General features: G+C 40.7%; 1 protein-coding gene across 1 annotated transcript in view; it reads right to left on the reverse strand.

Moving 5' to 3' along the window:
• LOC137321923 (fibrocystin-like) overlaps positions 1-13379 on the reverse strand; it is a 440431-nt gene that overhangs the window by 317009 nt on the left and 110043 nt on the right. Inside the window, exons 30-33 of the mRNA XM_067984789.1 lie at positions 10333-10528; positions 9212-9279; positions 6349-7971; positions 1894-2037 (exon numbers count right to left, since the gene is read on the reverse strand). Of these exons, the coding sequence (XP_067840890.1) occupies positions 1894-2037; positions 6349-7971; positions 9212-9279; positions 10333-10528 (2031 nt within the window). The remainder of the gene's footprint in view (positions 1-1893; positions 2038-6348; positions 7972-9211; positions 9280-10332; positions 10529-13379) is intronic.

A 13379-nucleotide genomic window follows, 5' to 3' on the forward strand; every position in this document is an offset into this window, starting at 1 on the left:
AAGTGCAGCATTGTGTATGGATGGGAAGCGTTTGTTGGTGGGTGGGTGATGGGGGGTGTCGTGCGTGGAGCAGTTGGTAGAATGTGCCACTTGACACTTGAATTCACTCACCTTGACCACTTGTGTCAATCATTGAACTTTTTCCTGCACTGCATCCACGTGCGTGGTGCAATGCTCCTGGCATTCACTTCCAGCTCCACTTCCTCCCACTGTCTCCACAGCTGGTGTCTGGAGGATCTCCTGCCACCCTGTGGGTACAGGATGGCCCTCCATGTGTCCACCTCCTCCACCAAGGCCTCCAGGGCATCATCGGAGAACCTCGGTGCACGCTCTCTTGCAGGTCCAGCCATTACACTTGTCTTCCACCACCAATTCCATTGACAGCGTACCTCCCCTTTAAGAGGTGCAGTACTGCTGGCCAAGGCCCGTATCGGGCCCCCTGCTGATGCGTGCAGCCAGCGCAGGTAGAAATCATGGAGATGATCTGGCAGCACGAATCTCACGTGCTGCCTGCATCTCAACGACCGGGCGCGGGTTAATCGTGCACCACAACCCCCACGCCCGGAGTCAGGGGTTATCCAATTTAACCCCCTATGTATTTTGCACGTTACATTTTTTTTTCAAAAGAAAAATGTGCCTCGGCACCCAAAATGATCTGAATTGGGCTTAAATCCAGGTCTTTGTAAACAAGCTCCAAATTACTGATTTTTGTTTGGATTTTAATCCATATTAATCTAATAAAAACAATCGAGTTATACTAGTCCTATGTGTTGGCAGCTGACATGAGTAAATTAATTAATACCTCTTTTAAGGACTGCAGCAACAAAACAGAGAAACATCACCTCCATGCACCATCTCCACTGTTTGCTTTTCTCCTAATCAAACCCGAAGACCAGTAATTCCCATTGCTAAAAATGGGGAAACCTGGCTCCACACTTTTAGCCTTAACTGGAGATCTGATGGAAACTCGAGATGCAACTGATCCACTTCTTGTGTAATTATGAAGCTAGCCACCTGCTGTCAGTTAAGATGGCTGGGCAGACTTTTGACTCGGGACGAGAACCATGCAAGACTCCAAAACCTGAAGAATTATAAAAATTGCAATGGAGGTCAAAGGACAAAAAAAACAAACAGCAAGAACCAAACAGTGATGGTTTTACATGAAAAAAAACTGCAAGAGGTTTTCTCATTTTTAAAAAATGCTTCAAATTTGAAATACATTGAAATTTTAAGATTCTACCAAATAAACACAATCAAGCTTTAAATACCAAATTTCCAGCAGTTTTGATACTAGTTAATCCTTTATCTTATGAATTTACTAATAATAACCTTTCTTGGCCATGAGGAGGAAGAGCCACCATTAGCTTCCATCTCGACATTTATTCAACTGTTGTGTGTGGGTGTGTGTGTACTGCCACCTAGTGAAAGATAACAACACTGGGCAAATTCTGACAAAATACAGTTAAGTTATGGAGGAGCTATATCTCTCAGTCAAATTCAAAACACTTCCAGAAAAATTAGCCATCAGAAGTTTCAGCAATGTTAAGTGAAATATGCAAGGTTTTAGTGCAGATCAATCTACACTTTTGAAAATCTTATGCAGAGAGTGGGTGTTGATACGTGCTACGCTTAGTGAGTTTACAGCAAAGGTGAAGAGTTTGCTCACCATCCTATGCCCTCTCAGTAAAGACAACAACGTTCACCTGAGGAAGGAGGAAGCCTCCGAAAGCTTGTGAATTTAAAATAAAATTGCTGGACTATAACTTGGTGTTGTAAAATTGTTTACAACTCTCAGTAAAGAACAGTGTGAGATGTGGAGAACTAATAACAAAAAAAAAAGCTAAAAACCAGCAGCAAAAATAAAAAAATATTTTTTTCTAAAGTATTACTAACCATCGAGGGGCTGGGTTACACAGGTGAGTACAGTTGCCGAGGGCTCAGATGAGATGTCACATGGAGCTCCACAGACTGTAACAGTGCTGTTTGAAGGAGAAAACCCAGTTCCTTTTATTGTCACTTGACTTCCATCAAAACAACCTGCAATAAAGTAGAGTTGGTTAACTCGTTTTCAGGTCATCACTATAAAGCAGTAACCTCATCACAGTCACTTGTGCTAAGTGAGAATTACTGCACTGTAAAGTTTTAAAAGTGGATTTGAATTTAATTATTATATTGCAAAACCCTGATGCATGATTTTAACCCTACCTGCCCGGCAGTTAAAATCCCCCAGGTCTGTTACCTCCCCTGGAGCCAGCGGGAGCTGATCTGCCGGGATTTATATTGCAGGCGACAAGGACACCTGCCCAAACCCAGCCGAGTCCTTTTTCACATATGCATGTTGGGTCCCTATGATATCATCGGGACCCGACTGCAATTTTTACTACTAGGCCTGAGTGGGAAACGGCAGTGAATTTGCCACCAGGCTTACCCAGCGAGGAACCAGATCAGGGCCTGGAAGGATAAGTTTAAATTTTATTTAATGTTCTTGTGGAGCCAGGAGGAGGAGCAGGAGTGCTACTCCAGGCCCCACAAGGAAATCTCACATCTCCCTTGCAACGATCGCGCCCACCCACACCCCCCCAACCTCAACTGCAGGGACCCCCGCGGTACAGTTCAGCAGCCGATCCTGCAGGCTTTTGGTGGGCAGTCACCGGACCACACAAATTTGCTCCGCCTACCACTCCAAACGGGTAGAAAGTGGACTGGCAGCATTTAAATGAGGCCTGGGAGGTAAAATACCCTGGGCCACATTTTTGCTGAAGCAAATGAGTTTTAATATGACACCAAATCTTACCCACTGAAAACCTGTGTCCAGTTAGAATTGAGACCCTGGACCCAATCTAATCCTGTTGCTGGACCACAATTGGCTGGTTGTAAAGCAATATTGGTGAACTAAAATGTTAATACTATCCGAAAAGTGAATATTGCAGATTAGACTTTTCTACTTAAGGGGCGAGCCAATAATGTGATGTCAGCTCACTTAAATAATGTGATGGTGTTCCCAGCATTGGTGGTGTAAGGTGGTGGCACAGAATTTCCTGCACCAGTAACTCTTAAGAGGCGGCTGACTGCCTTTAAGGGCATACTTCAACTTTTGGATGCTAAAATGATTGGGTAGAGAACGGTTTTATTCAGCAATCGTGAATTTTCATTCTCATGTGTTTTAAATTTTCTGACTAGGAGATGTTTGAAATGCAAAGCAGCTAAAAGAGGAAAACTTAGGTTAATGTTTTGGTGCGACCTTTCTTCAGAACTAGGTCTTTTCAGGCGTTCCTTACATATGATATTAAATTCAAAAAGGCACAATTTTTATGACAGAGTTAGTGGGCAGTATTGCTTAGCTAATTGTAAATTTATTGGTAATTTTTGTTAAAATTAGATGGAGAGTTGACAACAAAGGAAAAACAATTCTGCTCCTGTGCTCTCATTGTGAGCGCAAAACATGAAACTGCACACTGCCAGGCCAGGATTTTCTGTCCATTAATTTTAATGGACTGCAGAAGTGGAATTTTTACCCCAAACTGCCTTTGAAACAATAAAAGATTCAGTGGTGCCACATTAATTCAGACCCCCATCTCCTCCTTTCTGGTTCACTCCCCAAGGCAAAAGCAGGGTGTGAAATATGAAAAATATTTTTTCTCATGGTAAATCCCATTTGTGTCATGAAGTGGAATTCATGCAGAGTTTTGCTCTGAGGCAGGAATTTATGAGAACCTGGCCAAAGAGATCAGAACTTACATTTCTTCAACCGCACTTAAAGCTGTGCTCCCTTTTCAGAATGATCTTGCAGATGGTTCCCCTCATAGAGGTTGATAATGCACTCATCAGTGCCAAAATCAAGACCTGCTTAGCACCCAATTTGCAGTCCGAGTCATAATGTGCAGGCGAAGAGTTTCCAACACTGAGAGCCTGCTCAACTAGGAGGTAGATCTTGACTTTGTGCGATAGTGTGAAATGGGCAATAGCGAGTTGGCAGCCCATTTTACATCTCTCCCAATTTTTATTTCCATTGAAGTCATCATCCATGCTGCGATGGCAATATTCTTTATTACAAACTGACCCTCTCCACCAAACACTGCCTCCCTTCACTGCAGAATCTCCCGCAGCAGAACCTCCAATTCGCGATCTCTGAATAAAACCGGTCTCTGCCTGATCATTTTAGCATCCAAAAGTAAAAGAGTATCCTTAATGGTAGTCAGCCGCCCCTTAAGAGTTATTGGTGCAGGAAATTCTGTGCACCCACCTCAGTACACCCCCAGTGCTGGGAACACTATCAAATTATTGAAGTGAGTTGACATCACATTATCAGGCAAGATCAGACTCTTGCCCCCACTGCGCGTGCAGGGCCCGATTTTAGTGGAGATGGTAACTCGCTTTATTTTAAATATTACATTAGAGGAATATTAAATGAATGCAGTAAGTGCACGTCCATATTATTGCCAACAGGCATTTTCAGTCTCATGTGTTTTAAATTTTCTGAATAGGAAATGTTTGAAGTGCAAAGTAGGTTGATCAGCAGCGAAAAGAGGAAAAGGCAGGTCAATGTTTCCTTGTGGCCTTGCTTCAGAACTCGGTTCTAAAAGGCTTTATTTCAATTATATTGACTCACTCTCTTGAATCTACTTAAAATTAAAGATTGCTTATTGAAAACAGTTAAGTCAGCACATCCTGAATCCAGATAATCCTCCACCTGTCTCTGGATTGTGTGGCCATTCGGCCCATCATGCCTGTGGTTATGGTCAGGCGTAATGGGCAGTTTTGTCCTATGGCTATGCTGGCTGAGATTATTATAGATGCTTGCAGGAGAAACTGTTTCCAATGGCAGAAGGGTCAGTAACCAGAGGACACAGATTTAAGGTGATCGGCAAAAGAGCCAGAGGCAACATGAGGAAACATTTTTTTACTCAGCGAGTTGTAATGGTCTGGAATGTACTGTCTGAAGGGGTGGTGGAAGCAGATTCAACAGTAACTTTCAAAAGGGAATTAGATAAATACTTGAAAGGAAAAATTTACAGGGCTATGGGGAAAGGGCAAGGGAATGGGACTAATTGGACAGCTCTGTTAAAGAGCCAGTACAGGCATGATGGGCCGAATGGCCTCCTCCTGTGCTGTACCTACTATGATACTATGATACTATGTTGTGAAAAGTTTCAGTTCACAAATTAACATGATGTATCCAGGGTTAAATTCACAATAAAAGGAACTGAACTGAAAATCTGTATTAAGGTCCCTTGAACCACTGTTGTTTTATAAAAGGTTATCTTCTGACTCCCCGTGATCTCTATGAGAGCTCAACTATAATAAAAAATGACATGTATAGAGTGAAAATTTATTTTATCAATCTTTAACAAAAAGTATTTAAAAAGCCAGTGTGCTGGAATAGATAGCAAATGTCGCCCTGCAATAGAAAATATCTTAATTGACGCAGAAGCCAGAATATCTGTAACCTCTAACTAATCTGACCAATCACATATTTAAAAAATAAGAAAGAAAGCCATGGTGCTGATCTGCAGCCTGAAGAGCAATTCAACTCTGACCTTACCCAGTGTTTATTCGACAGCTTTGGACTTTGTGGGCTTAAAGGGACACAGCTATACCTGAGCAGCAGAAAAATACATGATGTTTTGAGTCCTTATAAATCAGTGTATAATCCAAGACGCAATGAGCAATAATACCAGAGATTCACAAATAATTAAAATAGTCCTCACAGAAGAAATTATTCTTGGTTTTAAAAGCAGAATTACAGTGAGCCCCAAAATGCCAAAAATGCACAAAATAAAATGTCAGAGATTAAAATTTGAGGGTGTGGAGGCATAGCCCCAAATTGCTTTAAAAATAAATCTCATGCCTTCAGCACTCACAATCCTCGTCAGTGATTTTTAAATCCACCACTGCTGTAAACTCTTTTACGTTCTTTGCTTTTGCATTAAAAGTGGTGAAATATTGGGTATAGCTATGGCTTGAAGTATGATAAGCCTGTGTCCCACTACAACTATTTTAATTTCTTGTCTTTACATGTCATTTTTTTTGAGTCTCTCTTCACAATATTGGGCTCAAAACTCCTAAGTGATCCTTATTGCTTTTCAGCTCTAATGTATACATGTAAATGCTTACTTGTCGAATTAGAATGATTTATAAAACAGGCCATAAATATCTGGAAGCAGTAATCCATGCAGTTTGTAGATACTCACCTAATCGGTATATAATAAAACTCTTTGGTCTGATAGGCTTGTGGTCTTAGGTTTATCCTTATCCTTACACTCTAAGACAGTGTAAGGAGCCAGTTCTAAATACCAGAAAGTACACTGTAATCTTTTACATTCCATACAAATGTGGTTGTTTACTTACCAAAACTTGGGTTGGAGGAGGTAATTGTAAGTTCGATCATAATCACCAAACTGGAGGAGGCCCATCCCTTGAGGACGTCAAAACCTTTCACCTGATATTCACCTGTGGGAAGTGAGGGAATCTGACAATTAAAAGTAGAGGAATTAGACCTCAGGTTCATACAAATATTCTCACCAATTAAAATCTGCACTCTATGCATATCTGAAGAGAAACCAGAGCCATTCAAGGACAACACTGAATTCTCAAGGGGCATCAACGAAAGCAGAACTGGAGTGTAGTCTTCAATGTAGTATATTTCATTGCTCAAAACGTATATTCCATCTATCTCCACGGTTACAGTTGCTGTCCCATTTCCTGGTGGCACAATACAGAGAACTGCTTTGTAACTGATGTTAGAAATGGTACAGTTGTCATTGCCTATTCTTACAACTGAGGGTACAGTCTTTCCCATCAGGGCAATGCCTTCTATTGTCAATTGTCCTCCTCCATGTATTCCAAACCTATTTGGGTAAAGGTTCAGCATTTGTGGAATTACATTAAATGTCCCGGAATTGTTGACAAAACATGCTCGTCCTCTCCCGTGAATGAAAACTGAAACGTTGTGCGTACCAGGAAAAAGGGTAGTATCTGGCTCACATTCCACGAGGCCTTCACTCACCAAAATCATATTACAGTTACTTCCATCATCTACTTGAACATTAATGTCACTGGTTACATTTGTCAAATGTTGGCCACTTAAGAGCAAGGTGAAAAATGTTGTGTTAAATACAACCGTCACACTGTCCACAACAGGTGTCCAGTCTTCACTGATGCTGACAGAACAGTTCCCATCACATACGCTGGTCATTAAATTTACAACAGCAGTGACATTTAGGCTCTGATATATATTGGACGACTGGCCAAAGACCTCAGTGGTTCTGATATCACATATAATTGCACTATAATTGACACTCTGTACATCACAAGTGTGGTTAGCCCCTAAAGGCACTTCAACAGAACCACGAGAAGACTGTAGGGCAAAACCTGATATGGTTAACAATGTTCCACCACAAAGTGAACCATATGATGGTGAGATGCTGCTAATTGCTGGTATCACTGTGTAATCTCTGATTTCTGACAATATTATGGCATATCCCAGCTTGCTGTGTAGAACTCTGATTGGGTAACTCCCTGCCTCCAGGTCCTCTAATTCTAAGGTGCAGTTCAGTGAGCTGCCATCCATTTCCTCTAAGGTCTGAAACTCACAATGGGTATCACCCAAAAATACTGCAGAATTTTCTAAATCAGTTGCTTCTAAGTTGAGCACTATATTTCCACTTGCAGTGTCAATGCTGATGTTGGTCACTTGAGGTGTTGAGTTGCTTTGGTAGCTGTACACAAAGGAATTACTAATGTTGTAGAATAGTAGTCTATTTTCAGATGAAATGTTACTAATTGTAACCGTCACAGTAGCCCAAAGGTCCTCGGGATCTCCATTAGGCCTGTTTGTAACTGGTGGGGTCCAGCACTCGATCCTCTCCTCTGTTGAGTTTATGATGTCACAGACCGATGAATTTAAGAGAACAGTAATCAGCGATGAATTAGCACTGAATCCATGTCCACTGATTGTCAGGATTGTTCCACCTGTCCAAACAACAAAACAAATAAGACAAACATCAGAGTAAATCCTAAGTATAGGTTACAAATACATAACATGTTTGTATTATACAATATTATAGCTTTCCATAATTAGAGATACCATAAAATAAATAAAAAGGTACCATTAAAAAAAATATTAAACCAAATTTAGACTTTCTCATTGACAAAATATTAGTTGCCCCAATATTGTGTGATATTCCTTTCTGCTACAATTAGAATGTGTGCCGTGTTTTCAGTTAATTCAGATGAAAATAGAGTTCAAATGAAAATTTCCCCACCACTTTTTCTGTATTCATTGTCACTATTGAAAAAACAAAAAGGAAGTGGCAGAAGCAGAAAAAAGATGCAATTTTTAAAAATTCATTTTCAGGATATGGGTGTTGCTGGCAAGGCCAGCATTTATTGCTATCCTTAGTTTCCCTTGAGAAGGTGGTGGTGAGCCTTCTTCTTGAATCGCTGTAGTCCATGTGGTGAAGGTATTTCCACATTGCTGTTAGGTAGGGAGTTACAGGATTTTGACCAAACGACAATGAAGGAACGGTGATATATGTCCAACATATATGGTGTGTGACTTGGAGGTGATGGTGTTCCCATGCAACTGCTACCCTTGTCCTTTTAGCTGGTTGAGGTCACGGGTTTGGGGCGTGCTGCCGAAGAAGCCTTGGCAGTTTGTTGCAGTGCACCCTGTAGATAGTACACACTGCAGCCACAGTGCCTCCATGTTAGAGGGGGTGAATGTTTAAGCTAGTGGATGGGCTGCCAATCCTGGATGGTGTCAAGCCTCGAGTGTTGTTGCAGCTGCACCCATCCAGGCAAATAGAGAGTATTCCATCACGCTCCTGATTTGTGCCTTGTAGGTGGTGGAGAGGCTTTGGGGAGACAGGAGGTGAGCTACCTAGAAGAATAAGGCAGCAAGCGCATCTGAACACCATCTCGACTTGGACATATATCGCTGTTCCTTCATCGTCGTTGGGTCAAAACCCTGGAACTCCCTGCCTAACTGTATTGTGGGTGTACCTTCACCACATGGATTGCATCAGTTCAAGAAGAAGGTTCACCACTGCCTTCTCAAAGACAACTAGGGATGGGCAATAAATGCCCACTTTACCAGCGACACTCATATCCCGAGAATGAATTTTTAAAAACTAACATCCTGGAGGCAATTTATTTAATTCTACATGTAGATTTGCAGTTACAAAATGGTTAAGAAAAGCAGTGTTCTCACCCAAAAGAGAACCACAGCAAGGTGATATGTTATAGACTTCACTCAGATAATGGATTACGAGAGCACATCTGAAAGATAGACAAAACAGAAAGAAACAAAGATATACAGTTAACTCAGAAAACTGCACCCTGAAATCCAATGAGCAGGCAGTATCACAGATTTATTGCCTATTATCTGCATAACATGTAATGACAGTAGAATATGGCACACTTGGTAGTAGTAACTGGTTGGCGTGCATATGGGAAAAATTTTAATACGCCCTGTGACAACATTTTGGACATCTGCTAAGATATGCAAATCTAAATTAGCCATCCAAACAGTCAAAACTAAATATCCAACTGTCTGATTGGATATTTTGAACCCAATAGGGTAATTCTCCACTGCTAAATTAAGCTGTTACTTGATACAATCTTATTCGTATGTACAAGTTATTCAAGATTATTACTGCTTTTATTGATATTTGTATTGAAATCCTTCATCGCTCACAGTTTACACTGTTTATTCTTTGAGTGTGAAAGATCTGGTAACTCCCAAGACATAAATTTATTGCTGACAATTGGAACTGGCTAGAACCGCTCTCATGTACTTATGGAAAAGAAAGTCCACATATCTTTTTCCATCCAATGTGGTTTGCTCTTCCACGCAGTTGCTTCAGAATTGGTCTCATTGTCAGTACCTCTGTGTACAGATGGTTTGGATGGCAAATGTACCCAATTTACAATTATTACTCAACTTTAAATACATTTTTTTCTTTTGCTGCATTTTTCAACATTTAAAAAATATAGAGAAGTTATTTAGTGTGATATTCAGCTTTTTTAGTGGCCTTAGCTTTGCCATCATTTTTAGAAGTATAGAATTGGGGAGGAACAAGAAAAATGACAGCCTGTTTTTTTTTCTTAAAATGCCGATCTACCCTAAAAACGGACCAGCATTACCTTTTTAGTTTCCTATCTGGAGGAAGTTGCCACTAATTTCAATCTGAGAGCAAGCCACAAACCCACCGTTATATTTGTGCTTGAATGTAAATGCCACCATTTACATTGCCTCCAAAACTAGACACTGTAGGTAGCTGTACCACATTTTACATTGGTGTGCACAGTGCTCCATCAAACTTTACTCACCCACTACTGTTAATGTTTATACCATTGATGGACACAGAGATGTTGTACAAGCCTGGTGGCAGTGCTGGGAGGGACACACTGATGCCGTCTGAAGTCTGGTATGTGACAACTGTCTCAGTGTCATGAACTTTAACTACGATGTCAGCTCCAGTATAAGTTGAAATATTTGATACTTCAATAAAAAGTACCTGGTCACCTTTAAAAAAAACAAGTAGGAAAAAGTGTGATTTTTACATATAAAAATTGACTGGCCAAGAAGCAATGATGTCCAGTTATATATTCTACCTATAAAGGACACCAGATGCAATTCCAAGAAAGATGTTTAAATTATAATCTTCTTTGCTCTAATGAAAAAAGCCTCAGTGTCCTCTCATCTCAGTAAATCACTCTTTTTATTATTTGTTCTCAGGATGTAGGCAACACTGGCAAGGCCACATTTATTGCCCATCCCTAGTTGCCCTGAGGTGGTGGTGGGCCTTCTCCATGAACTGCAGTCCCTGCGGCAATGGTTGTGAGGTAGGGAATTCCAGAGTATTTACCTAGAGACGATGAAGGAACAGTGGTATATGTCCAAGTCAGGATGGTGCATTGGTACTTGCAGGTGATGGTGTTCCCATGGAATTGCTGCTCTTCCTTCTCAATGGTAGAGGTCACGAGGCTGCAAGGTGCTGTTGCTGCAGCGCATCCTGTAGATAGTACTTACTACAGCAAAGTGCACCAAAGGCGGAGAGAGTAGATATTGATTTCAGTGCCAGGGTCACCAAGCAAGCAGACTTTTTTGTCCTGCATGATGTTGAGCTTCTTTAGTGTTGTTCTGTCTTCACCCATCCACATGAGTGGTGAGTATTCCATCACATCCTGAGCGTTATAGATGGTGAAAGGACTTTAAGGGATCAGGAGGTGAGCTACTCATCATGGAGTATACAGCCTCTGCCCTGCTCTTGTAGCCATGACTGGTCAAGTCTAGGTTCTCGTTAATGGTTATCCCCAGGATATTGATGGTAGGGGATTTGGCAATGGTGGTGCCATTGAAAGTCAGAGAAAAGTTATGTGATGTTAATGTTAGCTGTCACTTGTCAGACCAAGCCTCGATTGTTATCCAAGTCCTGTATCAAAGGAGTTGTGAATCTAGCTGGACATTGTCGATTGTTTATTTTAGGTTGCATCTGTCCAAGCCATCAAGTGTCTAATAGCTTTGTATCCAGTTCTTTGATGGTCTACTTCATTGAGTCCATTTGTACATTTTCTTGATGGTTTGGGAGGAGGAAATTATTTATCTGAGATGTTTATTTTTATGATGATGTGGAGATGCCGGTGATGGACTGGGGTTGACAATTGTAAACAATTTTACAACACCAAGTTATAGTCCAGCAATTTTATTTTAAATTCACAAGCTTTCGGAGATTTCCTCCTTCCTCAGGCAAATGTTTCAAGAGCTCCTTGAAGCCTACGCATTTATACATATAGAACAATACATGGTGTTTACAGACTGCCCCTGCAACTGCCCGTTGCCAAGGCAATCACCGTGTTCAGACAGAGAGGTGTCACCTTCAGAACCCCCGAATACACATTCAACAAAAAAACAAACAGGGAAAAAAAACAGAGAAAAAAAAACAGAGAGAGGCAGAAACATCCGGAAGGCAGAGAGAGCCAGCAAATGACCCATTATATTAAAAACAGATAACATTTGTTCGCTGGTGGGGTAACGTGTAGCGTGACATGAACCCAAGATCCCGGTTGAGGCCGTCCTCATGGGTGCCTTCCGGATGTTTCTGCCTCTCTCTGTTTTTTTTTCTCTGTTTTTTTTCCCTGTTTGTTTTTTTGTTGAATGTGTATTCGGGGGTTCTGAAGGTGACACCTCTCTGTCTGAACACGGTGATTGCCTTGGCAACGGGCAGTTGCAGGGGCAGTCTGTAAACACCATGTATTGTTCTATATGTATAAATGCGTAGGCTTCAAGGAGCTCTTGAAACATTTGCCTGAGGAAGGAGGAAATCTCCGAAAGCTTGTGAATTTAAAATAAAATTGCTGGACTATAACTTGGTGTTGTAAAATTGTTTACTATTTTTATGATGATAAAGGTAATTTGTCCACCAGAGGAATCCACTTCTCATGGCTGAAGTAAATTGGGTTTGGGCATTTGTTCCCAGTAGGCACAAGGATTAAGAATTATTGGGTGAATCTCAATTGGAAGTAAGTATGTGGAGTTTGTCATGTTGTTGTTTTGCTTGTGCAGTTGAAGTTCTTTAGACTATAACACTCATGTCCAAGAACTAAAAGCTGCACTTACCTGGACGAGCCAGTGAGTGTCATAAGGAGCAAAAATGAATATATACTAGAAAAATTTGAAATATGCCATTCAGTCCAACTTTGTGCAAATCAGACTCTGAATGAAACTTCAGAATTTAATGCCAAACTCCGCAAACTTTTCACACAACGGACAAACAACTATGGTGAAACTGCCAAGTCATTCTTCTGATAGTAACCTTATCCAACAAAGGAACTACTCCTTAAAACTGTACCATGGGAGAATGTTAACTTTGTATATTGAGGTGTGCTTTAATATTTAACAAGGAGTTAATAAAGTTTATCTAGAACCATGACAGTTGCCACATATTTTACAAGTGTCTAATTTAGGTGCTGATAAAGCTTCACATGTTTTATAAAAATATATTGAGGTACATCCCATCCCATGAGTTTTACCATTTTTTTTCATTAAAATTCACAAAAAGCACATTTAGGCCACTAATTTAATTCTGCACTGGTGCTCTTATTACAGTTGTACAAAGTCAGTATTGATTTGTCACTCTGCAGGAAGAGAATGCTGGAAAGGACAGTAATTTGAAGTAGAGGAGCTTTGCCTGGGATTAAAGGGGCATTCTCTTCATGAAAAAGTGTTTGGCAAAGATTAATTTTGTTTATTTCTACAAAAATGGAACAATAATTTGCATTAAAATGCATCACACAGTAACTTGCACATGACGTCACTGTGAGGAAAATGCTATTCTTGCCCTGGTCCTTTTCCAGCCACAGACAAAGCTGCCAAA

The sequence above is a fragment of the Heptranchias perlo genome, chromosome 5, assembly GCF_035084215.1.
Source record: "Heptranchias perlo isolate sHepPer1 chromosome 5, sHepPer1.hap1, whole genome shotgun sequence".
NCBI classification, from domain to species: Eukaryota; Metazoa; Chordata; class Chondrichthyes; order Hexanchiformes; family Hexanchidae; genus Heptranchias; species Heptranchias perlo.